Source organism: Phacochoerus africanus, chromosome 4 (assembly GCF_016906955.1).
Source record: "Phacochoerus africanus isolate WHEZ1 chromosome 4, ROS_Pafr_v1, whole genome shotgun sequence".
Taxonomy (NCBI): domain Eukaryota; kingdom Metazoa; phylum Chordata; class Mammalia; order Artiodactyla; family Suidae; genus Phacochoerus; species Phacochoerus africanus.
In genome coordinates, this window is record NC_062547.1 from 18,243,644 (window position 1) to 18,270,534 (window position 26,891).

Here is a 26,891-nt window from a genome sequence, read left to right on the forward strand (position 1 = left end):
TAAGGTCTCGTGTTTCTCGCAGGAGGGCTCTGCCTCTCACTTCTCGCCTGCAGCCAGGCTGGGCAGGTGTTTTGGCCTCCCTGGGCCTGGGCCTTCCAGGAGGTGCTGAAAGGCACCAGGGAGAAGAACGAAGAACATACGAGAAAGTGAGGAGCTGTGGGCAGGGTGGGAACCTGGGCCCACACCCCTGGAGGGGGCCCAGTGAGGAGGCAGCATGCCCACAGCGCCCACCCTCTTCAGGGGCCGGTGGGGGCTGGGCTCTCCCAGGGTAGCAGCTTCTCGGCAGCGCCTGCCCTGCTGCAGCCTCTGGACTCTCAGGCCACACTGGGCTCTGGATGGTCCATGGTGGAGCCCAGCCATGAACTTTTCCCAGCTGGGCAGCCACAGCCAGATGCAGGCTGGCTGGGTTTGAGGAGGGGAGACAGGCTGGAGACAGGTGTGGAGAGTGGAGAGTGGACTTTGGAATTAAATGCTCTGAAGCAATGGATGTAATGGATTGGGAATTGATAACTCAGGCACTCTTTTTTTGTTTTATTTTTTTTTAATTAAAAAAATTTTTAGAGCTGTACCCACGGCATATGGAGGGTCCCAAGCTAGGGGTCCAATCAGAGCTACAGCCGCTGGCCTACACCACAGCCACAGCAACACAAATCCGAGCCACATCTGCAACCTACACCACAGCTCACGGCAACACCGAATCCTTAACCCACTGAGCGAGGCCAGGGATTGAGCCTGCGTCCTCATGGACACTAGTCAGATTTGTTTCCGCTGAGCCATGAAGGGAACTCCCTATTGTTTGTTTTAATTTAACTTTTTGAATAAGTAATACACACTTACGGGTTAAAAGAAGGGTGTATCAGAGTTCCTGCTGTGGCACAACGGGATCGGTGGCAGCTCTGCCGTGCCAGGATGCAGGTTTAATCCCTCCCTAGCCTGGCACGGGGTTAAAGGATCTGGTGTTGCCATAGCTGTGGTGTAGGTTGCAACTATGCCTCGGATCTGATCCCTGGCCTGAGAACGCCATATGCTGTGGGGTGGCGAAAAAAGAAAAAAAAAAACAACCACCCCTATGTTCATTGCAGCATTATTCACAATAGCCAAGATGTGGAAACAACCTACATGTCCATCAACAGAGGAATGGATTAAGAAGATGTGGCACATGTACACAATGGAATAGTACTCAGCCATAAAAAAGAACAAAACCATGCCATTTGCAGCAACATGGATGCAATTAGAGATGCTCATACTAATTGAAGTAAGTCAGAAAGAGAAATCAAGTACCGTAGGATATCACTTATATCTGGCATCTAATATATGACACAAATGAACCTTTCCCCACAGAAAAGAGGCAAACCTGTGGATACAGAGAACAGATTTGTGGTTGCCAAGGGAGAGTGGGGGTAGTGAGATGGACTGGGAATTTGGGGTTGGTAGATGCAAACTACTGCATTTGGAGTGGATAAGCAATAAGGTGCTGCTGGATAGCACAGGGAACTATATCTAATCACTTGTGATGGAACATGACGGAGGATAATGTGAGAAAAAGGATGTATCTATGTGTGCAACTGGGTCACTTTGCTGAAGAGCAAAATTGACGGAACACTGTAAATCAACTCTAATTTTAAAAAACTGAAAACCATTTTAAATAAAATTTTATAATAAAAAAGTGGTGTATGGTTCAAAGATTTCCTCCAGCCTCTGTGTCCAGCAGTGGTGCGCCTCTTCTCAGAGGCAACCGTGCTGTGTGTCTGTCCAGAGATAATCTAAGTACACACAAGCAGATATGTTCAGACAGTATGTTAAAACATGCGTTTGCATCCTATCTGGAAACTAACGCTTAGCAGTGTATCTTGGCGATCTGTCTTACTACACAGTGAGCTGCCTTCATCGGGAATTATGGCGGAGTGATAGTCCAGTCTATGGATGTACCATTTTTTGGACCGAAGGATAATTTTCAGATAGCAATTTATATAGAACAACACACACACGTCTTCAGTGGAGCGAGCAATGAAAGTATGTGCAAACACCCAGGGACCACCACTCAAAGCATTGTCCGCTTTCCTGGAAAGTTCCCTTGTTCCCTTTCCCAGTCAATACCCCTGTCAAGCCGTTATCATGACTCCGATGTCCATACCCCACCTCGGGTTCCCTGTCTTTAAAGTGGGGCTCATGCTGGATCTGACTCACATCGTAGTTGAGAGGACAGGGCAGGTTCTAGCCTAAAGCCTGGAGCACAGTAATTGTCCAACAAAGGATGGATAACAGGATTATTATAAATCCCTGGTCCATGCTCTTTCTCTTGTCTCTGCCTGGGCTCTCAGTTACCTCCAGATTCTCTCTCCCCCCACCTCACACACACACACACACACACTCTTTCTCTCACTCACACACCGTCTAGCCACCCAGATAGACCAAGAGGGTCATTGTGCAAAGCCCAGCCTGTGTGAATGGCTCCATTGTTCCTGGGCTGAGTTCCCAGAGCCAGCCCGTGTGGCGTGGACCAAGGCTGGGCTGTCCAGTGGGAGGTGCCCATGGGCCCCTGGCCAAGGGCTGACCACACCTGGCAGAACGCCCCCACGCCGTGCTCCCCAGAGGGTGGAGGAAAAGAGCTGCGCTTTGGCATGGGGTTGGGCCGAAGGAGCCCAGAGGTCATCTCCATTCTCCACTTGGCCTCCTGGCCCCTGAATGCCAGGGCTGGGGTGCCTGCAGAGGGTGCTCTCTGAGCTGGCACCTTGGAGCTGAGAGGTTGGGGGCAGATGAGGAGTGGGGACCAGATGGGCAAAGGGAATTGGACACTAAAAAGTTCCTTATCTGTTCTCCCCTCCTGGAGTCCGTGGCTGTGGGCAGCCTGGAGGTCTGGAGGACGTGGCCCAAGGGGGACCACTTAGAGTGGCCCCTCGCCCCACCAGGCAGCTCACACCTGAGAGCTGCCCCAGGAGACAGGCCTCGCGGTCGTCGCTGGGCCGGCCTCCCCAGTGTGGGACTTCTGTGCACTGGCGGGGAAGGTGAGTCTGTCCCCTGCTGAGCTTCTCCAGGGTTCCTCAGAGATGAGGCCTGGGGACAGCCCTGTCACCTAACTCCTGACCTTATACCCTCTGAGGCCCACCTTTGAGATCCAGGTCGCCTTGCTAGTCACCATCTGCCAGCACTGAATGTGCCAGAAGGTCTTCCCACCTTCTCCGCACCAGCCAGGGCTGGAGAAGAGGTTGCCTTGGGGGCCAGCAGGAGGTGAGTCCCCATGAGCTAATGAGGGGGTGTGAGGGGTGGGAGGCAGGAGGCAGAACAGGGCGGGGCTGGCCTGGAGGCAAGTGACAGTGCTGGAGGGACCTGGGGTGCGGGGCAAGGGCTTAACCAGAGAAGGATCCAGGCTTCCCGAGGGCTTGATTTCTTTCTGCCTCAGTGGAGACCAGACTGGAGCTCCCTGGCTGCTCAAGGCAGCCCATGTCCCTAGAGTCTGGGCCAGGGTCCCGGTGGCCTCCCATGGTTCTGGGACATGCCATTAGTTACCTCCTGGGCCCAGACACTGTTCTTCCTTCGCTATCTCTGCCAGCTTGGGCACCTGCCCCTCAAGCTTGGTTCTCTCCTTGCCAGGATCTGAGCTGGAATACACACCCTGGCCTGACCTGTCTGATCCAGAGACTGAGGCTTCTGCAGGCACGAGCAGAGCAGGGAGCCTCGCCCAGCCAGCAGCCTGTCTTTTCTGAGCCAGCCGCTGTCACCATGGAAATGACCCTACAGAGGCCTGGGAATTACCCAGGATGGGGTTTTAATCAAAGCCCACTGTTCTGTCCGGGCCACTCCCAACTCCCATCCCGTCCCCAGCTCCAGGGCCTATTCCCTGCACCTTCTTTTTAGATCAGACCCCGGGACTGCGGCCTGTCTTAGGCCTTGTCTGCCTTTGGTCAGTCTGTAGCCCGGGCCTGTGGGGACAAAAGTGACCGTGGCCGGCGGAGTGGCTCTCCAGGGAAGGCCAGCTTCCGTGCTGGCCCTCTTCTGCAGAGAACAGCCGGGCCAGGCTCCCTTCCTCAGAAGGAAGTGGCCCTCTGGCCTCCTCTGACCTCCCTTTGCTCCTGGAAACTTGGGCGGCCTGGATGAGACCCATCCTGGCAAGATCTGGGCTGGACCACGTCAGGCCCAAGGAAGGAAGATGGAGGCTGGAGGAGGGGACAGGGCCTGTCGGTCAGTGGAGGGTCAAGACAGACCACTTCTGCCTCCCACCTGGCAGGCCCAGGAGGGCCGGGGGTCCTGGGGGGGTGGGGGGCAGGGTGGTCTGGGCTGCAGGTGTGTTGTGGCCTGGCTCCCACCCCAGAAGTAAATCGCTTCATTTCCCTGTTTCCTCCCATCCACCGAGGTTTGTTGGCATCCTCGTATTTACTCGGAGCATTTTGTTCTGTAACTGGAGAAGGAGAGGGACTGTCTGTTGGGAGTAGTTCCAAGAAGAGGAGGAGTAAGGAGGGGACAGGCCCTCCTCCCTGGCTCCCTGGCCTGCACTTGGGGCCAGGGGTTAGAGGCTGCAGCCACGAGCAGGACCAGCTCTTGGTAGAGAGGTCTGGGGAGACCGGGGCACAAAAAGTTATGCCTCAGGGCTCTGGGGACCCGGGAGCCCTGTGTTGGGGAAGATGCCACCCTCTCAGCCTCTGGCAGCCCAAGGACTGGGCCTCTGGGAGCCTCAGGATTCACTCCTTGGCCTTGACTCTGGCTTCCCCATAAGGGCCATAATCAGGGAGGCATGGGGGCATTCAGGCAGCCTCAGGACCTTTGGCAAGTTCTAGAGCAGGAGCAGCTATGACAGAGGGCTAGTGGTGGCTGCACCTGATAGGCTGGTCTGGGAGCGACACAAATTCCCTTGGAGGGAGTCACAGGGACCCTTTTAGGGGGGTGAGTTTTCAGGGGGCTCTGGCTGAGGACCTGACAGGGCAGGAAAGGGCAAGAAGAGGAACTTTGTGGTTTGGGCCAAAAAGATGTGTTATTCTGAATCTGGGCGCTGACATGGCCTGGCGACCTCTGGGCCCAGTGACCCAAGGGGAGCTTATAAAAAACACAGGATCACATATGCCTGAGGGAACAGTCCAGAACCTGGTCCCAGGTAAGGTCCTCAAATCTTTGTTTTATTTCAGCCACAGAGAAGTGTAGGTCCCTTGATTCATCCGGAAGAGGAATTCTTCCAGAAGGAGAATATTCATCTAGGACGGGGCAGAATTGGGAGATAAGAGGTAAGAGACCTTTTCCTCAAAAAACTGGAGACCCAGCAGAAGGCACAGCTCCCTTCCTCCGGGGCCTTGGGTAAGTCATTTAACCTCTCCGGACCTCAGTTTGCTCATCTATGAAATGAGGGCGTGTGTTTAGCTCCCCTCTGAGGCTCCTCCAACTCTGTCATTGACGGGGCCTCCGGGCAGCACCCTGTCCCCGTCATCTGTAGGGAAACGGAGGCTCCAGGGGAGGGAGCCCACCGGGCCTTGTGCGTCTGGCCAGGCTTTTCTGGTTGGAACTTTCTCTCCAGGTGCTGCGGGCTTTGTCAGCGGCCTGGGAGACGGGGGACATAGAGGATCACAGCGGCAGATCTTAAATCAAAGCCCGGGCCATCCATCTTCCAGAACAGACGGAAATAACTAGGTGGGTGGCACAGACCGCCACCGCATGGACAGCGAGAGATTAGAAAGCTGGAATCTTGAGCCCCTAAGTCCCTTCACCAATTTCCCAAAACCCCAGGGACCTGCCTGCTGAAGGGAGAATTCATTTTAGACTTAGCCCATGAGAGTCCGTGGGCTCGATTGTAGGAAATTCCTATGTCTGGGGGCTTCTGAAGGCCCTTCCCCCACCACTGTTCTCTTAGCCCCCTTGCCCATAGTTTCTCCTTGCAGACACCCTCACGAGAGTCAGGCTGGCAGTGGTGGGGTAGCTGAGTGGTTAGTGGGTGGTGCCAGACCGATGGCTCAAATCCTGGCTCCACTGCTCACCAGCTCTGCAAAGCTGGGCAAGCTGCAAAGAGACGGTTTGGCTCTCAGTTTCCTCATCTATAAAGCAGGAAGGAGGAGTTCCCGTCGTGGCTCAGTGGAAACGAATCTGACTGGCAACCAGGAGGACACAGGTTCGATCCCAGGTCTTGCTCAGTGGGTTAAGAATCTGGCGTAGCCCTGAGCTGTGGTGTAGGTCACAGATGCAGCTCAGATCTGGTGTTGCTGTGGCTGTGGTGTAGGCTGGCAGCTGTAGCTCTGATTCGACCCCTAGCCTGGGAACTTCCATATGCTGTGAGTGTGGCCCTAAAAAAAAAAAAAAAAAAAAATCCCCAAACAGGAACGATATACCAACTTCAGAGGGTTGTTTGGAGGATTAAACAAAATCATGCACACAAAGCAAAGGGCAAAATGTCTGACACAGGGTAAGACCTCAAACATTAACCATGAATATTAATCTTCTTGTTATCCCGCAGGTGAGCTCCATCCAGCTAGCTGCTGCTGCTCCCCACAGGCTCTCCTGCTCTTTTGCCTTTTTACATCCTATCCATCCCTCAAGCCTCAGTTTCATTTCCCCTTCCTCCAGGAAGCCCTCCCTGAATGACTCTCCGAGGCGCCTCTGACTCCCAAGGCTGCCAATGTCGGACTCAGTCACATTGGTGGCAACTGCCTTTTGCTGCTTCATTGGGTGGGATCCAAATTCCCTGAGCAGGAGTTCCCGTCGTGGCGCAGTGGTGAACGAATCCGACTAGGAACCATGAGGTTGCGGGTTCGGTCCCTGCCCTTGCTCAGTGGGCTAATGATCCGGCGTTGCCGTGAGCTGTGGTGTAGGTTGCAGACACGGCTTGGATCCCGCGTTGCTGTGGCTCTGGCGTAGGCCTGTGGCTACAGCTCCGATTCAACCCCTAGCCTGGGAACCTCCATATGCTGCGGGAGCGGCCCAAGAAATAGCAACAACAACAACAAAAGACCAAAAAAAAAAAAAAGACAAATTCCCTGAGCAAAGGCCTGTTTTCTCCTTCCCACCTCCCCCTCTAGCATTTGCCAGAGAGCAGAGCACACAGTAGGTGCTCACAAAACATGCTTGTCGATTGCCTGGGACATTCCCAGGTGTGAAACAGAATGCTGGTGTTCCAGGTCTTTTGTCTATTTCTGGCGTTTAAATAGTCTTCCAACGGGGGAAAAAAATCCAAATTCCACTCTGTCTTTACATTACAACCCCACCAATCTTCTCATGTCAGTCAGATGTAAATTTCCCTCCTCTCCACCTGAAATAGGCTAGAATTTGAAAAACAAGGCACTGGATCTGAGAGGGCAAGATAGAGAAGGTGCTTTCTAAACCCAGGCTGTTCTTGTCAGGCTGAAGAGCTGGGGAGGGATTAGCTTTGGGTGAAAGGGAAGGTTCTGATGGCTCGGCGCGGGGCTGTTAGAGGTTGGTTTTTGATGGAGGGACAAAAGGGATTTTAAAGCATAAAGTCCTTGCTTCTGGAAGGTCAGCACTCTTGTTAGGCATCCTAGAGCATTGTCCCTCCTGGGGGGCGGGGGGTGGCAAGCGGGAGACAGATGTGGTCACCTGGACGTCAGGACCGAGGATGGGCACCACCATCGCATCCAGCTGTGGAGGGTGGAGGGCAGACACGGCTGAGGCCAGGCTGCTGCTGCTGCTGCTGGTGAAAAACACACTGGAAGATGAGCTTGGATCGCACTGGATCACAGGCTTAACGGGGATCCACTGCCAGACTTGCAGCCACTGGTGGTCGTGCGAGAGTTTATTAATTACAAATTTGCAGTTGTGACCAAGATAAATGACCGCTTGGTTTGGTGGGACCCTGGGGTGGGGGTGGGGGTGGAGGCTTTCATACCATCTGGTTCTGGGTGGCGAGTCCTGAGTCCCCCGGATTAGCAAAGAGGCCACACCCTCCCCTGGGTGAGTAAACGTTCGTTCCTGGTTACCCTGCACACCAACCGGCCAATACAGTGACAACACTGTGCCATTGAGGAAGTGCTTGGCACGTGCCAGACACTGGGCTGAGTGCTTTGCTCACGTTTACCATCTAGTGTCTTAGAGCAGCCCCAGGAGGTGGGGACTGGTATCTCCATCTTCTGGAGGAGGAAACTGAGGTGCAAAGAGGCAGCATCACTCATGCGAATACATATATGGCAGGTTATGACTCAGGGGCTCCTGCGCCAAGCACTGGGCCACGCTGTCTGGGGTTGGGTGGCAGCCTTCAGTCCTGGGTGAGGAGGCTTCCCCAGGGTGCCAGAAGGTTTCAAGTCATCCATGGCTCTCCTGGCCCTGCCTGACTGTAACCGGAAAGCAGAAATGGGTGGAGATGGACGCCGACTGCCTTTCCTGGCTTGAAAAGATAATTGCTTGGTCAGAGCTGAGGAGTGACAGAGGATCAGCCAGCGCCACCACCACCCGCTCTCCAGATGAGGAAAGAGGCCTCCGAGGTGTCCAGCCCTGGTACAGTCAGACAAGGTGCCAGAGCTGGGACTCCCTGCTGCCCCCCTCCAGCCCAGGGGCCACTGATCTCATGGTGTGCTCCGCCTGTTTACTCTGCTTCTCCTCCACTTTGAGAGGCCAGGGGTCCATTTGTCTTGTCACCAAGGAGTCTCTAGTGTCCATGCAGGCCTAGCCTGTGGGAGCCACTCAGTCAATATTTGTGCGAAGAATGAGGGGCCGAGGTGCTGAGCCTGCCCGGTCTGGGCTCTGCCGGCAGGTTTCCCTGCATAAGGGGCAGCCGGGGCTCTAGCGTCTGGCTGGCTGCTAGAAAGGGGGCTGGCTGGCTGGTAGGAAGGGGGACGGGCCGGGTGGAGGACTGGCCTGGAAAGGGTCTGCTAGCAGAGCCCACCCCCTAACCCTGCTCAAAGGTACAAGGAGCAGGGGCAAATGATTTATCTCCGCACCTAAGAAGTAAAGGGAGCGATGCGGGGGGTGGGGGGTCGCTAGGGGTGTGTCTTAAGGTACTGGCACCGGAAAAATGGTTGGCTCCTGTTCTGGGTTCTGGACGCCCCCCGCCCCGCAACCCCGCGCCGGGTTGCACTGGTTGGGGAAAGGGTAGAGGATATCAGGGCCCAGACCGGTCGGGAGCTCCAGCCTGGGGGGTGGGGGGGGTGGAGGGGTACTCAAGCAGGAGGCCCTCGGTGAGCGCCCCCGGGGGGCGGGGGTGGGGAGGAGGGTGCAGAAAGAGGTGCACCCTCGCCTACCGGTCTTCCCAAACCCGGGGTGTGGGTGTGGCTCCCCCCAGGGATTGGATGGGTTGGCACAGGAGCCAGCTGCGGAGGAGGTGTCCCGATCACTGGTGGCCGGGGTAGCGCCGGGAGCAGGAGCCGGCAGGGCGGCGCGGGGAGCGGGAGGGCGCGAGCTGGAGGGGTGGGGAAGAGCAGGGGGCGGGCGGCAGCCGAGGGGCGGGCGGCTTTGGGGGGGTGGAGCCCGGACCGCAGCGCCCGCCGCTCTCTCGGCTCTGTAGCCGCCGCCGCCACCGCCGCCGCCGCCGCAGCCGCTGCTGCTGCTCTGGGCTCGGGACGCAGGGCGGGCAGGCGGGCGCTCGGTGAGGCTCCAGCGCCTGCGGCTGCTGCTCTCCTCCGGCGCCCCCGGCTGCGGCGCTCTGGGTCCCGGCCCCCGGCCCCCGGCCCAGCGGCCCTGGGGCCCTCGCGCTCGTATCCCCGGTCCCGCGTTCTACCCCAGAGAACGCTCTCCGCTGGCCGAGCCGTCCCGGGCTCGCGCCCCGGGGCCATGCAGAGGGGCCCGTGAGGGGCGCGCGGAGGCGGTGGAAGAGGAGGGAGGAGGGAAGCCGAGGAGGAGGGCGCGGGAGGCGGAGGATGCCGCCGCCGTCTCCGCCACCGCCGCCCGCCGGCCCCCGGCGAGCCTGACTCCAGACCCGAGGATGGAGCCGGCGCTGGGCGCTGCAGCGGCTCCCGGTGCGCCCCGGACCAGGTACTGGCCGGGCCCGGCGGGCCCCGGGGCGGGCGGGAGCGGACACTCGCCGCAGCAGCCGGGAGGGGCGCGGGCGCGGTGGGAGACGCCCCTCCGCTCGGGGACAGTCGCTACGGCCGGTGCGGAGCGGGGGCGGGGGGTGGGTGGGTGGTGAGGACAGCAGCTTGTTGGGCGCTGGAAGGGGCTTCCCGGGCTGTCGTTGGGTGAGCGCCGCGATCACCTCAGCCCTCCCTGCCCCCATTAGGGGAGGGCAGCAAACTTGAGATGCGCGGCGGCCCCTAGGCGCCTGCTCCCCTCCGCTGCGCAGCACACTCGGGGGCTGCGCGGGGCTCATCGTCCCACAGCCCGCCCGGCTTGAGGCTGCTGAGGCGCTAAAGACCCTGACCCTGAGGTCCCCGCGCCTGCACCAACTTTCCAAAGCAGGGCTGTACCCAGAGTCAGGGGCTGCCTCCTACTTCTTGCTCCCAGCCCCTGCCCCTCACTGGCACCAACCACTCTGAGATGAACTGGTCTCCGGAGGCCTGGGGCTACTGGAAGGTGCAGACCCCACCCCACCCCCGCTTCGGAAGCCAGAACCATCCTCCTGCTTTTCACTGGGTAGGACCCTAAGAGCAGCCCCTCCCAGGCTCTGGGAACTGAGTGGCCCTGGCTGGGAAGCTAGGGGTTAAAAGATAAGCCTTAATGGTCGTCCTAGGGTGGCAACTTGGCCTGATTTGCCATGCCCCAGGGTGCCCTCTCCCCCATCCTGCACCTGCCCCTTCCCAGCGTTAGGTTCCTTAACCCCGGCCCAGCTTTCCTCTTGATGGCCTTAAACACTGCTCTTAAACGGGAGGCTCCTAAGAAGGGGCGCTGGGGAGTCCAGTTGCCAGAGGCTAGGCTGAGACCTTTGACAGAGAGGTGGAGGCAGGATATGGAGAGGTGGCTGTCCAGTCAAGGACAGACATTGAGCCCAGCAATTTCTGGAGGGCTGATTGGGGCTGGAGGCAGATGAGACCTGGGATTGGGGGCAGGAGGCGGGCACCCTAGCTGGGGAGGTAGCTGCATTGGGCAACCAGAAGAGCCATAGGTGTAAGAGACGAGCAGGTGGGGACCAACCTACTAGGTATTTGCTTCCAGGGTTCCTCAACCCCTGGAAGCAGGTACCCCAGGCAGAGACCTTACCTGGGCAGGCAGTTCCCAGGCTCCAGTCCTTGGCTGCTGGGGACAGTCACAGGCATCACCATGACCCTGTTTCTTTTTCCAAGTGCTCTCACCATCATGACTCACACACTGGACTCACCAGGGAGGTATCAAGCCTCCAGTCTATTCTCTTGCCCTCCCTCCTGGGTCTTGAGGGAGCTACTGGGGAAAGGAGGCGGTGGTTTTCCCTTGGGCCTTAGCCCCTTGAGAGAGGCCAGCAACCTGGTGGCTGCAAACTTTCCTTTCCCTGCTGCTGTCCCCATCAGGGCAGTGGCCCTAGGCCAGGCCAGGGGTGGGGGGCAAGTGAGAGGAAGTCTCTGCTCATGATCCCCCCACCCCCTAACCCTGCTGGGGCTTTGAAATCATAGCCCTGCCCCCTTCCAGGCACAAACAGTCAACACCCCACCTCATCTCCCAGCAGAAACACATTTCCCTCCCCCACCCCCACCCAAAATCCAAATTTCCCTCTTGGCTGAGTATTGCGATGCTTTTGGCCAGAGGTTTCCTTTGCTGCATCTGAAGCCAAGCTCCTCCTGCAGACAGCTTCCCTCCTCCCTGGCTGCTCAGCCACCTTTGCCATGTTGCGGGCCCCCACTAGGAGGGATGTGGATGCCCCTTAGCTCCCTGCCCCCTGCCCACACGGCCCTAGTTCCAAAGGAGGAGTGGTGCTGATGGAGCCGATACAGGGGTACAGGTGTACGGGCTGCACACACATGGGGGAGATGCACATCTGTGTTCCACCAAGTCTGCAGGGGGACCGAGATGCCAGGCTCTCGCTGGGGGCAGGGCAGGCTTGTGCCTCCACCCGCTGGAGTTCCCCTTGCCCACACCCCTGTCTCCCTCCCTCGCCTACTGTGGCTCTTGCTTTACTTTTTCAACTCACTCTGCATCGGGGTGGGGAGGGAGCATTTGATATTCATCATCTGGTTCAGAGAAGGTCCCGAAGCCCTGAGTCACTGTATGGTTTCCATGGAGACAGACTTGTTCGGAGAACTCGGTGTAGCGGTGGTGGGGGGGGGGAAGAAGGGAAACATATAGTAAAATCAGGCTCCACAAGTGTGGCAGGAGTTGGACCAACTCCCTTCAAGGGCACAGGGAGAGGCTGGGCAAGGTTCTGGGGTCCGTATTGGAGGGGCTGCCTCTCCCCACCCACTGGGGTCCCTCCCAGGAGCTGCTCTGCTCCCCCGGGTGCTCTTGGCAAGTTGCTGCTTCTCCCTTGCGCTTTCTGACTAGGTGCCCAGGCTCATGACAGCCTCCCTCTGCCTTAGTTTCCTCCTCCGAGAAGTGGGGAAAATAAGAGCACTTACCTACCTCCTAGGGTTGCTGTGAAGGTCAAATGCGTTCATATGAGAAACACACTCAGAATGCAGCCATAGCAAGTGCCGTTATTATGAATTCAAGGTGTTGGAAGGAACTCCCGGCGTGGTGCAGTCACCTGGATCCATCCTCTGTGTCCAGCAGGTGGTCTTGACATCTGGCAGGGCTGGCCTCCTGCTTTGGGAGAACCCCCCCCCAGCAGCACCGGTGCACCCCAGCCGGGAACCAGCCATCCATTTCTTCCTCCCATGGAGCATTTATTTAAGTTGTGAGGGCTTGAGCATCGTGCTAGGGAGCCCTGGCTCCTGTTCAGACCCTACCTGTCCAGGAGCCTTGTGGGAACAAACCCTCTGAGTCCACACTGGATGGTCAGCTTCCTGCCTCAGCCCATTTGGGATCAGGTCAGAGGTAGAAGGACCAGGGAAGCCCAGGCTTCCCCAGAGAGAGGGGACTGCAGTGGGGTCCCTTTCCCTAGTTCACCTGGCGGGAGAAGCATCTCCTGATGATCGTCCAAAGAGGGATCAGGAACTCTCCAGAAAGATAACAGACACTGGCTTGCTTGTCCCCGCAAGTCCGAGCCTCTGCTGCTACAGTGTTCGCAAGTCTAGACTGGCTCGGGGCTCCAGCCTGAGCCCCACCAGCTTCTGTGTTACTGGGCAGTGGCTCGAGGCCATTCTGGGCGCCAGTGATGGCTCAGCTGGTTTCTGCTGCTGCCCTCCCCTCCCTGGCCTGCAGACAACCCCTCCTCTTCTCCGTGTCACTGTTTCCTGCTCCCCTAGGTAGGCTCCAGCTCACAGCTCCCTCAGGGCAGTCCGCGAATCAGAACTACAAAGCATCCGCCTCTGCTTGCCCTTCTTTCTGTTTTGCAGATGGGAAAAGTGAGATCCTGCTCAAGCCATCACCCAAGCTAGCTGGGGCTGCTCCCAGCTCCCACCTGCCCTTCCCGCTCCCCCAGCCCTGTGGGTGCTCTTCTCTCTTTCCTGGCTCTCCAGGTAGCTCCAGGGACCCGCGCCCCCTCCATGCCGACAATTTCCGGCCAAGGTTCCCCCCGCCACCACCCCAGGTCTCTCTGGACCGCTTTGCTGTCCTCATTGGTGTTCACAACACCTTCCAATTTAATATCCTCTGCAAATTTCATTAACGGACTGTTTACTCCCTCTCTCAGGATCATTAATGAAGATGTTAGATAAGATCTGACCCAGCGCCGGGGCTTGGCAGCCCTGCCCCCCTCTCCCAGACTCTGTCCCTCAGCCCCTCAGCCCTGGGTGCGCCTCCTCCACCCAGGACCCTTGGGACCTGCCCTCTCTTGCTTTCAGCCCCATGACAAGTGCTTAGGGCCAAGTCTGTTTGAATTAATTTTGTAAGATTACTCGAGGCGCTGTATCAAATGCTTTGCGAAAAATCAAGATATATTACCCTGCCTGCATTTCCTTCATCTACCAGTCTTGTAATTCTATCAAGAAAGCTATCAAGTTTGTCAGGCGTGATTTGTTCTTTATAAATCCCCACGGTGCCGCGTGGGCCACAGAGTTCCCGCGTTTTCTAAATGTTTAGAGATTCCCTCTTTATGTTTGCTCCTTGATTAGAGCTGGAAGGCTGTGGGCTGGGAATTGCTGGGAACGCTCCTCTCTTCCTCTGGGATGGGGAATAGAGCACAGCCCTTCTCTTTTCTGGAGCTCTGCTTGCGGGAGAGTGAGTGGTTTAGTACCCACTGGGTCCCTGTAGTGTAAGTGCCGGGAGGGGGGTGACGGGGGCAGCCTGAGCCACTGGGGGTGGGAGATGGACGGAGGGCCTGGCGCTCTCCCTCAGGGGTTCTGTAGGCAGATGAGGATGGCAGGCAGGCAGGTCTGATGCTGACCTGTGGGAGGCACCACTGAGCCAGTGCCTGTACCATGCGCTATGCTAAGCCCTTCACCTGTCCTGGGAGGTGGGCGTGATCTCCTCTCCCCGGGGACCTGCTAAGGTCGTGGGAGGGTAAGGCTGTCTAGGAACCCAGGGTCTGGGTTTCAGCCTCTGCTGAGGCTCCTAACCGCTTAGGGCAAATACAGGGTCAGGAGAGGAACCTGGGCGCTGCAGACCAAGGGTTTCGGGGGAAGGATGAGAAGCCTTTAGGGAGAACTTTGGGCAGGCGAGGCCCTTGCTGCATATGCACCTCGCACAGGGCACCTGGTAGCCTGATCCCGTTCCCTGCGCTGCCGCTTCTCAGGTCTGGCAGCAAGTCACTTAACCTCTGCGAGCCTCACCCGTGAGCAGCTGCCATTGCGTCTTCTCGTGGAGGTCCTTGTTGACGCGGGGACAGGGGATCCTCCTCATCTGGTCACATTCCCAGTGAGTGTCGCTCCCGAAGGCTTCTCAGCCGGGTGACAGAGGACAGACAGGTTGAGCCCCCTGGCATTCTTGGGACCCGCTGTGAGCTGGTGGTAAGTTCTGGGCTTAGGGAGCAGTGGGGCCTCTCTGGGCCTTGAGCTCAGACACTTTTTGCCCTATTCCAGGCCATTTCAGGCCAGGGGGTAATACAGACATTCTTTGGTGTCCTCTTGACTGCACAGGATTTGGGCTTTCCTGGGCTCACTGGCTATGAAAACACCCACTGCCGCTTTGACTTGCCGGCCAGACCCGGAGCCCCGGAGTGGGGAGCAGAGTGCGTTTTGGTTACTGCCTTTCAGATGGGACACTGCACCTGGCATGTCCACGGGCGAAATCTCTTCTGATCTTTGCAGTCATTTTTCCCTTGTTGTTCAGCTCAGGAGGGAGAAGCCCCTGGGAAGCGGTGAGATGGTACACACGCCTCTGGGGTGTCAGGGAACCAGGCAAGAAGAGCCGTGGCAGCTGGCATCCCTCTAGCTGACACCAGAGGGGTCTGATTCTTAGAGACGGTCCCTGGGTGTTTGTTGGATGAGCCCACGTTTGGGTCGGGTGAATGCTGAGATCAAGGTTGGCACAGGTGTATGTCAGGACCCTGGTGGCCACCTTGGCCCTGGTGCTCTCTGCCCCTCCTCTCTAGTCTCCAGGTGCTGGATGTTGATCTTGCTCTTGGGTGTGGCCTGGGGCTCACACTTGATAGTCAGGGCCAAGGTTGGGGGTCCTCAGTGCTGAGCTTTCACCCCCACCATGCACTAGCTGCACACCCTCGGACAGGTGCCCTGGCTCGCCTGAGCCTCACTGCTCCTTGTCTGTGGCAGACGCAGTGCTACCTGCAGTCAGCACCCCCTCCATACCTGGGTATCCACTCCTGCAGCCCCTCCATCCTGTGTTATCGCCCCCACGGCTCAGGTGAGCCTCCCTTATGCCCAGCCCTCTCTCCCTCATCCCCAGGGGCCAGCTGGGCCTTAGGCAGGTGGCCCCAGACTGAAGATCCAGGATCCAGGGACAGATGGCCCCTGTCCCAGCCCTTCCGGCAGCAGCTGCCTGTGCTTCAGCTCCTGTTGGCGGTTTCCCATCCTTGAAGCTGGGAGGTTGCGCGAAGCCCCGGTATCCAGGGGGTGGGGTCTGGGTCCTATTCCAACTGGGGAGCGGAGGCGGGGACAGGAAACCCGGGCCTTTCCGCCCAGTGTTGGTGCAGAAGGGTCCCGCCCACCCCAGGACGGGCTGTGGATGGATCAGCCTGGGACAGCGAACCGGGCCCTTCTGACTCATCCCTCTCCGGCGAGGAGCTGGGCACACTGGGGCCTCGTGCCAGGGGGTTGGTCCTTCTCCCCGCTGCTGGGGGAAACGGTTCCTCGGGTCGGGTGGGACCCCGCTGACAGGCCGGGCCCAGGGCAGGACTGCAGGCAATCTCTGCAGCCTGAACAGCAAGCGTTCAGCTTCACAGACAGAGGGAGCTTCGTGGAGGAGGCTGTAGCATCTGTTTTAACTTCCTTAAACACTTCCAGGCCACCGTTGCCTCTAGGTTAGAGTAGGTCCCTAAAAATCAGGCTCAGGCTTCCTGCTTGATGGATACCGCTCCGGGCCCAGCCTGTGCTGAGCTTCACCAGCTTTGAACGATTCTGTGATCGTCTTTCCCATTTCGTCGATAAGGACAACTGAGGCCTGTTGAGATTAAGTGCCCTGCTCGAGGTCTCACATCTAAAGCATCAGCAAGGGGAGTCAAACCAGGCCTGGCCCCACTGTCAGGGTGCCCACCCACTACTCAGCCTGCCTCCTCGCACGCCTGTGGGCGACTCCTCAGGGAGGCTTAAGACACCATGTGTGTCCCCAGGGTCATCACGTGGGGCCATTGGAATGACCTGCTCTGGAGATACCGGAGTTCATAAGAGGCAGCCAGGCAGCTCTGCTGATGGTGAGAAGTTGGCGAACAGTCATTCTCTGGGTGCTGGTCTTTGGAAGCGTGATTGTAAGAACTTGCCCTCCAGGATGTCCTGGTTCTGCTACGGGGCCCAGAGACTCTAGAGATTGCACACAAAAACCATGGTCCTGATTGGTGCAGGCTCTGGGGAGCAGGACCATAGACCTCATGGTGTTTCAGATTGAGGGGGCATGACCCCAAGGAGAAAGAAACACTGAGGGTTCCCCCCACCTCCTCTGGCTGACCCAGACCACAGAGGCTAAGTCTGGAACCCATCAGACCACCTCCCCTGGAAGGTTGCACCGGCTGAACTGTATATGGTCATGCTGCTTACCTTGTAGGATGTTCTAGGACCCAGCCCAGTGAAACTTGTCTTTGAACTTATTAGGTATGAGGTCTTAAGAGCAGCGGTCTATGTTCAGAACTCTCCAGGAGACCCTTCAGGAGAAATCTTGTCCTGGATTTAGTATCAGGCATAGCTGGTACCTCTTGAGCGGATGCTTTACTCTTCACCTATGGATCCCATGAAACATGCAAATGAAAGGTTTCCCTTTTCCCATTGGCTGCCAGGTAGCTCTGACCTGTCTTTTCAGTCCAGAAGAGGCTTGGCTATTGTACACTGACCTGGCTCCTAGTTCTGTCAGACTTTCATAGCCTTGTTTTCCCCTTTCCTCATTTTCTTGGCCTCACTTTCCCTGGGAAGAAAGACCTTGCTGTTTTAAGTGTTTTAGCCTTAACTAAACATCTATGGTGGATCGATGCTGGCTACCGCAGACACAGGGATTAAGCATTTCCTTTCTGCCGTCGCCACCCCAGAGATTTGTTTGCCAACCTCCCCCTCACTCCACGCCTCAGCCAGTTCCCTTTGTCCCTTGCTCCAGTTCCTGGGACCCCAGAGCCTTGGGGCCCCTCCATACTGGCTTCTGAGTGGTGAGAAATACAGTGTTCAGGTTTTTTTTTTTTCCCACTGCTTTGCTTTTTTTCTCTTTTCGTGAAGCCCTGGGCAGACAGGAAGAGAAGGAGAAAAAAAAAACAAAACAGGGAGAGAATTCATTTCCCCAACTCAGGTCTTATCCTCAATGCCCCGGGTCCCCTTTTGAGATCTCGCCCTTTTTCAGCTCCTACCTTGTCTCAGCAGCCCCAGGTGACTGCTGTCCCTACCCGAGCAGACCAAGCCCAATTCTGTCAGAAAGGTGGTGACTTCAACCCTGGTCCCTTGAAAGTGGGGGCGGAGAGCACAGGCTGGCAGTGCCCTGGGGATAGAATAGGGGGCACAGGGAGACACCAGCGCTGAGTGTCAGTGTCCCACCCTGTCGTCAGTCACCCTTCAAGTTCCACATGGGGTGGCTTCACCCTGTCCTCTGAAATGAATAAACTCAAACTGAATCGACACACTCAGTATAAACTCTGCCTTCCGCTCACCGTCTCCAGGCTCCTCCCACCAGCCGCTACAGTTAACTGCTTCAATGCAAGTTCTTGTGGTTGTTCCAGCATATATGCAAATACACACATGCACACACATGCCCTTTTTAAAAACGAGAAAGGAGGAGTTCCCTGGGGGCCTCGTGGTTACGGATCTGGCATTATCACTGCCGTGGCTTGGGTTCGACCCTGGCCTGGGAACTTCCACATGCTGCAGGCAAGAGCAAAACATTAAAAAAATGAAATAAAACTCAGAGGTGTTGGCATGCTATTGCCCACGTCTTTTCTAGCCCTAGACTTTTTTTTTCTTTACTATATATATCTATAGATCTTTATTTTATATATAAGGTATAATCTTATAGCTTGGGTTGGCATTAACACATTGGCATTAACACATTGATGGCATTAACACGTTGGCATTAACACATTGATGGCAACTTCTCCCATAGAATAAGTTGCAAAGACGACCCTAGGGTGGGGGAGAATGCTAATAATGAAAGGGTTAAGCTTCTAGGGAAAGGAAGGGATGGGATGGGTTTGGGGAGGTTTAGGAATCTTCTAATTGTGTATATAACATTATGGGCGCCGTAGATCTTTCTGGGGAGAGGAGTTGTGTCTCTCCGAGGTGTTCTGTGGCCCAGAAGAGATGGAGAACCATAGCTCTGGGTTGCATGGGGTTCCACAGAGCAAGAGGCAGGGGCTGACTCTGCAGAGGGCAGAGCCCCTGGGTTCTTGGGCTTTACTGGGGCAGCCATGGACCAGGCTGAGGCAGGGGCAGCGCTGCCAGCCCTGGTATCTTCTTGGAAGGTAACTGGCCTTCCCACTCCTGAAGGAGGGTTCCCCTGCCTGCAGCTGTGGTCCTGACTCTGAGGGGTAGGGGGCCTTCCTGGGATCAGAGAACCCCAGTGGGCGGACCTGGGGGGCCCTTCGAGTTGCCGGATCTGTGGCAAATAACGAGGCACAAAGAGGCCAGGGGGTGAGTCCAAGATCACTCAGCCAGGGAATCTCAGAGCCTGTGGGCTGCTCCTGCCTGTGACTTTCAGTCCAGGCTTCTTTCCCCTGCCAGAAGGGCCGTGAGACCAGGAAGCCGAGACCTTCTGGAGGCTGTGAGGCTGCCTGTTGCTGCTTGCCTCTCGGCGCGTGGGTGAGGCGGAGGGGGTGCACAGAGCGGAGCCCGCAGCCTGGGTGGGCGTGTCATCCTCACACCTCACTGCCTCCTGCCGCATCACCTCCTGCTGCCTGCATCCTCACATTAGGCTGCAGCCAAGCAGTCAGGAATTCTGAACACAGCAAAGACTCAGCGCTAAGAGCCTGCACTACAGGACGGGGCCACTAGAGGGAAGCAGGCAAGCCGCCGTGGTGGCTCTGGGAGAGAAGGAGCCGAGGGAAGAAGGGGCTTGGGGCAGAGTCCTGGGCACAGCAGACAGGGAGAGCGTCTGTGTCACTGTCACTGTCACAGTCAGTGATGATTTCTTCGGAGGGCCTCCCTGAGACAAAAGCAAACAAGACATGTAATGATGGTAATAGTCACTTATGGTTACTCTCTGCCAGGCACTGTATTAACTAATCAGTCCTCACAACACTTGTGAATATTATTCCCCTTTTGCAGGTGAGCAAATAGAGGCCCAGAGAGATTGAGAGATCTGGCCATCAGTGGGCTGGGGCCAGAGCCAGGGTCCCAAGCATAAGGCTGTGCCATATCAGATGCCTGGTTTTAAGTCCTCCAATTCTTACAACCGCTACTATGGTTATACCTGCTTTATGGGTGGGGAAACTGAGGCTCAGACGCAACTGGTGACCTACCGAGGTCTGTGCACCTGCTCAGTGACAGATCCAGGTGGGTGTGGTTTCATGGCCTGAGGTCTTAGCTCTGAATTACAGTTCCCTCCGGTAGAGGTGTTTTCTACCCCAATCCTGTGCCCTAATCTGAGGGCGGCTGACTCTGAAGTCTGAGCTTCCTTTGGGCAGCGGGCTCCTGCCTTCCAACAGAAGTGACAGATTCTGGGTCCCTATGTCTAAGGCTCCCTGGAGGTAGGCTATGTTAGAGGCTGCTAGGCGCCCAGGGAGGGGCTCTGGGGCTCACAGTCTGGCTTGGAGGATGAGGGCATTGAGGAGTCCCTTACAGTGGCCAAAGTTCCCCTGGGAACAATGGGGCCGGGCCCCGGGGCCTCTGGTTTCCAGGGCAAATGCCTCCGGCATACCAAGGACGCTTGGCCCGCCTTGGGCCCAGCTCTGCCAGGCTGGCAGGAGAGCAGGGGCATTTCCAGGAGGGCCTGACTTCCTCCATCTTCCTGTTCCCATGCCCTGCCTTTGCCCTCTTGGGGGGCCGGGCGATGGCCTGCAGCTGGGCCTTCCTGCACATTCCCCTTCTGGGTGCCTGGGCTGCACCTTGTGAATCTGAGTCCTACTTTTTTAGGGATTTATAACATCAAGATGCTTTAGTTACTTCTGATCTATTGGCGAAGACAGCAGCTTTCAATTCTCAACTTAAGTGTCTTTGGCTGGGAGTGGGGAGGGGAAGCAGGACGAGGGGGGCGGCGCTGAGAAACAAATGATCTCCTCCCGGAAAGATGCTCTTCTTTAAAGAAAACCTTGAGTGATTGTTTTTGGAACTGGAGTCCTAGAGTTGAGTGAAATCTCCTTCAGGCTACCGGAATCCGCGCTACCCCTCACTAGGGCCGTGAACGTGAGAAAAGTTATCTAAGCTTGCAGAACCTCAGTGTCCTGATCTGTAAAATGGGCTTCTGATCTCGTAGGACTAGAGTGAGGGCGAGATGAGCTGATGGCTGGAGAAATAGCAGGAATGTGCAGAAAGGAGCTGCTTTCTTTTGTGTCATTTTACCTGCAGTGCCCAGAGCAGTGCCTGGCTCATGCTAGATAATGGAGATGTTTGGGAATAAACACAAAGGAAGTATAGCTACGCAAAACGGCATTTTCAACAAAAGAAGGGCCCTCTAAATAACTTAAAAATATGACCTTGCCTGCATATTGATGGCGTGCTCTACCGGTTCTCTAAAGGCGTTCACACCTGTCTTGGGATGCTTGGACAGGGCGGGCCTGCCCTTGCAGGGAAGTCGTATTTAATGCAGAGAAGCCATTCTCTCTGGGCAACCCTGCCGATGGGGACAGCGTTGCTGCTGCCATGAGGTGAGGCAGGGGTGGGATGGGATGTGATCAGGGCTGTGGTTTTTCAAGAATCTCGCCTGAGCCTTTCCCCTATTCACTGGTACCTGGTACCAAGTGGTGTTTCCTACTTAACATAGGACTCCAAGGCTCCAGAGCTTCAGCTGCCCTGCTGCCGTTTCAGCCCTGCCTCTGTGGCCACCCTCCGCTCCGCCGGGTTCATAATTATTTCTTCCCCACTAAGCTGATGGGGAAAGGGCCACAGCCCTGGCCTGAGTCTGAGCCGGAGGGATGCGAGTCTCTGCTGCTTCTTAACTTGCTTATCAAACCCATTTGTTTAGTCTTTGAGCCTTAATTCCAACATCGGAACAATGGGGGTGAGGACCCTGGCTTTCCAGAGGGGCTTGTAAGGAAGAACACGGTGGGTGAGTGGGCCCGGCCAGGCAGCGCTGCAGGTTTGGGAAATAAGGACCCACTCGCCCCGCCCCCAAAGGAGTCTGGCCAATCAGCGGAATGCGAGAAGAATACTCGCAAAGCCCAGGAGTTCATCCCATCAGCTACCAGCCAGTAGATCGACCAGACCAGACAGCAAAGGGAAGAAACAGGCTCCGAGTCTTCAGAAACCATCTGAAGGTCCCCTTCTCATGCCTGGTCCCTCTCACGCTGGTTCTCACGAAGGGGGCATTAAATGAATGCGTGTTTGAAAGTCAAGGGTGGGCCCTATGGGGGAACAGCTAAGTCAAATCTCCTTAGAGGGAAGGAGCGCGGGCCCTGGGGAACCTGTTAGATGGGGGTTAAACCAGGCCTGTGAGTTCAGGCAGGTTTCTGCAGCTCTCTGTGCCTCGGCTTCCCCGCCTGTGAAATGGAGCCAATGCTGGCTTCCATGTAAAGTTCTGGAGCGGAATTGATGTGCTAGGGCAGGTTAAAGGGCTTAGCACTTTGGAAATACTTGGTAGACGCGAACCAAAATAAAGCTCCCATCTCGGTGTTTTAACTTAGGATCTGAAGAGCATCAAAGTTGGGGATGCTCCCTGGTCCACTTTTGCTTTGAGTTTCAGGTAGCCATTCTCCTCTCTCCGTGCGGTTGGAAGACCTCCCTTCCTGGCTGGCCCTGCCTGGAGGGCATCAGTGTGTGGGCTGTCTTGACTGAGCTGCCCTTTCTGCCTGGAGATCTGGGGTGAGCCCCCCTGCCCTTGCTGACTTCCACTATACCCCCTCTTGGAATCACTGAAGGAGCCAAATTTCAAAGGCTCAGGATGCTCCGTTGATTTTCAATGCAGAAGCCGTCTGGACTGTGCCCTGGACCAGTGTTCTGGGTTTACTTTGACCCTGACTGTCCCACTGTTGGACACTAGGTGCCGTGTCTGGTTGGGTTCGTCTGGTCACCAGAGCTGAACAGAACTAGCCAGGCCTGGGGGTGGATGTCTTTGCCACTCCCTCAGGTGGCGGCTGGGAAGCGTGCCTTCCCAGGGTGGTTGTGCTTGTGGGGCACCGGCTCTCAGTGAGCTGGGCGTGCAGGCTTGCCCGCTCCCTGCCCACAGGGGCGTGGTGTGAACCCCAGGACTGTGACTTGCTAGGGGTGGGGTGGAAGAGGTGATGAAGGGGATGGGACGCAACCCAGGACTCAGAGGGTGGATCCAGGGTATTTGAGATGGCACTGGGTTATCTGGAGCTCTGAGTCAGTGACAGATCTGGGAGCGCAGGCAGGCCCCTCATTGCCCAGCCCTGGGGAGCTGTCGGTGGGCCAGAGGACATAGGAGAGAGGGGGTGGGAAGGGAGGCACTGGGAGCCCCCTCACCTTTCAGCACCCCTCCCTCCCATGTCTTCTTGCAGTCTGCTGGCCGCAGGGCTACGGCACAGGCTGTGACAGCTGGCTAGACCTGGAGGCTGTGGATTCTCCAGCTTGGAACAGCCCCTCTTTGGTGAGTGGTGGATTCCCCCCTGTATTCTCCTTTGCCAGGGCTGGTTGCTGAGCTGGCGTCTCATGGGGGTGACTTTCAGGCTGACTCCTCCCCCAGGACCCCTGGCACATCCTCCCCCGGAACCCTGGCACTTTCTCTGCTTTCCTGGGCCCCTCCCCAGCCCCCCCATCTGTTCCTTGAGATGCCCTTTTTGTTCCACCCTTTCCTCTTCTCTCTGCCCAGCAGGGTTCTCTGGGGCCACTGCGGGGTCATAGTGGGGTTCTCTGCTCACCCTGTGGGCAGAAGGAGGTGAGGGCCTATGAGAGGAGGCCCTCAAGGACTGGCTGGTGGGTGGTGCCTGGAGGGGCCAGTTCACTCTGCTGACAGTGGGTGTCATCTGCCTCATGGCCTGGACCCTTCCCTCAGTGGTCAGGGGCAAATCCTGGAGGGTGCTGGGGCCTGGGAAGGGGTGCTTCTCAGCAGCCCTCGGACCCTGTCTCTGCCTTGGACCATTGACTCTTAGGGACTCTAGGAGCCGCTGGAGTCTTCCTCTGGAGTAAAGTGGTCACTTGCATCCGTCATTTGGGGGATGGGGTAGGGCTTGACACAGTTGTCCACCTTTCCCGGCCCAGTGGGTGTGGGTGGGCGGATGCTGGCAGCCCACCTGCTCCCGGTGTGCAGGGGTCCTTTCTGCCTTGGGGGCTGGGGTCAGGAGGAGGCATCTGGCATGGACTCTTCTTCCTCCTGGGGTGGGCAGGGGCTGGAGGAAAGATGACCACATGGGGAACTGGGCGCCAGCTTGTGGGGGGTGGAAGGAGATGCCAGCAGGGGTGCCAGGCGGTGACAGGGGGGAATGGCTGGAGGTGGGAGCTGGTCATTCTCTAAGAGTGGGGGTTGGGGGAGTTAGGGTTTTTCCCGGTCGGGCCCCACTAAGAGCTCAGTTCATGATTGGAAGCCCCTGCGGCATTCTGGAGGTTAACCCTGGGGTGGGGGAATCAGTTCGTTCAGTCCCCCAGGGCTCCGCAGAGAAGGGTGAAGTGTAGCTCAGGCGGTGTTTCGCCCTTATCTACTGTGAACACTGGGACAGGGCGCCGGGGGCACTTCCCCAGGCTGGCCACAGACCAGCTCCTCCCCAGGAGCAAGCCAGTGCCCCCGGCCAAGTCAGCACCCAAGGCGGACTGTGCCCTGACCCCGCCCGCCTCCGTCCACAGATCTCACATGGTGGAGACGCAGCCCCATGAAGGTGCCCAGCCATGCAATGTTCCTGGAAGGCGGTCCTCCTCCTTGCGCTGGCCTCTATCGCCATCCAGTACACGGCCATCCGCACCTTCACCGCCAAGTCCTTCCACACCTGCCCGGGGCTGGCGGAAGCGGGGCTGGCCGAGCGGCTGTGCGAGGAGGGCCCGACCTTCGCCTATAACCTCTCCCGCAAGACCCACATCCTCATCCTGGCCACCACCCGCAGCGGCTCCTCCTTCGTGGGCCAGCTCTTCAACCAGCACCTGGACGTCTTCTACCTGTTCGAGCCCCTCTACCACGTCCAGAACACGCTCATCCCTCGCTTCACCCAGGGCAAGAGCCCCGCGGACCGGCGGGTCATGCTGGGCGCCAGCCGCGACCTGCTGAGGAGCCTCTACGACTGTGACCTCTATTTCCTGGAGAACTACATCAAGCCGCCGCCCGTCAACCACACCACCGACCGCATCTTCCGCCGCGGGGCCAGCAGGGTCCTGTGCTCGCGCCCCGTGTGCGACCCTCCCGGCTCCGCGGACCTGGTGCTGGAGGAGGGGGACTGCGTGCGCAAGTGCGGCTTGCTGAACTTGACCCTGGCGGCCGAGGCCTGCCGCGAGCGCAGCCACGTGGCCATTAAGACGGTGCGCGTGCCCGAGGTAAACGATCTGCGGGCCCTGGTTGAAGACCCCCGGTTGAACCTCAAGGTCATCCAGCTGGTCCGAGACCCGCGTGGCATCCTGGCTTCCCGCAGCGAGACCTTCCGCGACACGTACCGGCTCTGGCGGCTCTGGTACGGCACCGGGAGGAAGCCCTACAACCTGGACGTGACGCAGCTGACCACGGTGTGCGAGGACTTCTCCAACTCCGTGTCCACCGGCCTCATGCGGCCCGCGTGGCTCAAGGGCAAGTACATGTTGGTGCGCTACGAGGACCTGGCCAGGAACCCCATGAAGAAGACCGAGGAGATCTACGGTTTCCTGGGCATCCCCTTGGACAGCCACGTGGCGCGCTGGATCCAGAACAACACGCGGGGCGACCCCACCTTGGGCAAGCACAAATACGGCACCGTGCGCAACTCGGCGGCCACAGCCGAGAAGTGGCGCTTCCGCCTCTCCTACGACATCGTGGCCTTTGCCCAGAACGCCTGTCAGCGGGTGCTGGCGCAGCTGGGCTACAAGATGGCCAGCTCCGAGGAGGAGCTCAAAAACCCTTCCATCAGCCTGGTGGAGGAGCGGGACTTCCGCCCCTTCTCGTGACCGGGGCTGCGTGGTGGGGGCGAGGAGCACATGGTGTCGGTTTTGATAAAAGGGACCGTTTTTAACTGTTGCCTTATTTCCCCCCCGCCCTCTGTCACCCTGTCTTTGTGTCCTCCCGGCCCCCTGTCCACCTCCTGTCCGCCCCTCACTTCCTCCTGCCTCTCTTTGTCTCTGAAATTTGCACTATGTCTTGGACAGGAATCCCCGGGGCAGAGGGGGCGGGAAGTGGGGTAGAGCCCCCGCCCCACTCCGTTCAGACACACGGATGTTGGGGCTCTGGTGGATGGCGACAATGTTTACAAGCACCACACTTACACTTTTGCATACACATGCATACACACACGTGGGGGCCCGCGAGGAGAGACACCCCCAACCACACAACTTCTGAAGCTTTTCGAATGGGCGCGTGGTCAGGGTATGGTAGTGTTTGCACTGTCTTACTTCTGGAAGGTAAGAGGTTAAAAACAAAAAGGCCACCCCTCTCTAATTTATGAATGGTGTCTATCCTTCCCCATCTTGCTTCCGCCCCAATGCCCATGGCCCCCGGAGCAGAGAAACTGCCCCCTCCTGCCCGCCCTTGCCTGTCGGTGAGCAGGTTTTTACTGTGAGGTGAATGTGGACCTTGTTTATTTTTTCCAAGTCTGTGGCAATGCTGTTTGTCTGTCTGTCTGAGTCTTGTGGCTGCCCCTGGACCGATGATGGCTGATAAATATTATGGGTTTCGGATTGATCTTGGGGTTCATCTCGTGATATTTCTCTGTGCCAAAAAAGAAAAGAAAACAAAACAAGTGGTTCAGTTTGCTAAATGAGCATTGAAATGCTTTATCTGTGTTTTCTGTAAATAAAAGAGTGCAATAACATCTGGGTGTGATTATGGGATATTCTGGACAAAGGGCAGTGGCGGCAGGGGTGGGGTGGTCTAGGTGTTTCTGGCTTTGGGGAGGAGAGAGAAGAGATGGGGTGGGGCTTTAATGACCAGTCTCTGGCTTTCCGAATTCATGTCACCCTCACCACCTTCAATCACTGAATTCAGGGTTTAATTTCCCTTTGGTCAGTTGAGCCCAGGCCCCTTATAGCCAGGGGTGATGTTCAAAATATGTAACAAGTGATGTGGCTTGCTGAATCAATGTCCGCAGGTCCTGATGAGGTCCTGGTGACCCTCTCCTGTGCCAGGTGTTACCCCTTTCATTGCTGGGTCTGGGGCCAGGATAGCCGGGGAGGGGGGATATTCAAGGGGTGGGTTGGCTCAGGGCAGTGGCTGCTTATCACCTGCTCTGGAAG

General features: G+C 57.3%; 1 protein-coding gene across 3 annotated transcripts; it reads left to right on the forward strand.

Annotated features, from left to right (window-relative positions):
• The first annotated feature begins 9,466 nt into the window (after positions 1-9,466).
• On the forward strand, positions 9,467-26,470 carry CHST1 (carbohydrate sulfotransferase 1). 3 transcript variants are annotated; one of them, XM_047775919.1, is made up of 4 exons: positions 9,467-9,894; positions 22,273-22,397; positions 23,054-23,142; positions 24,333-26,470. In XM_047775919.1, exon 4 carries the CDS (start codon positions 24,375-24,377, stop codon positions 25,608-25,610), a length of 1,236 nt encoding a protein of 411 aa, XP_047631875.1. In that variant the 5' UTR covers positions 9,467-9,894; positions 22,273-22,397; positions 23,054-23,142; positions 24,333-24,374; the 3' UTR covers positions 25,611-26,470. The 3 variants fall into 3 exon arrangements, with proteins under 3 accessions (XP_047631875.1, XP_047631874.1, XP_047631873.1); XM_047775918.1 differs by having other exon boundaries at positions 22,279-22,397; XM_047775917.1 differs by lacking the exon at positions 9,467-9,894 and having other exon boundaries at positions 18,416-22,397.
• Positions 26,471-26,891: the final 421 nt, after the last annotated feature.

What these genes read in the sequence shown, in the direction of transcription:
- CHST1 (XM_047775919.1), top strand. Translation starts at nt 24,375, where the DNA reads ATGCAATGTTCCTGGAAGGCGGTCCTCCTCCTTGCGCTGGCCTCTATC.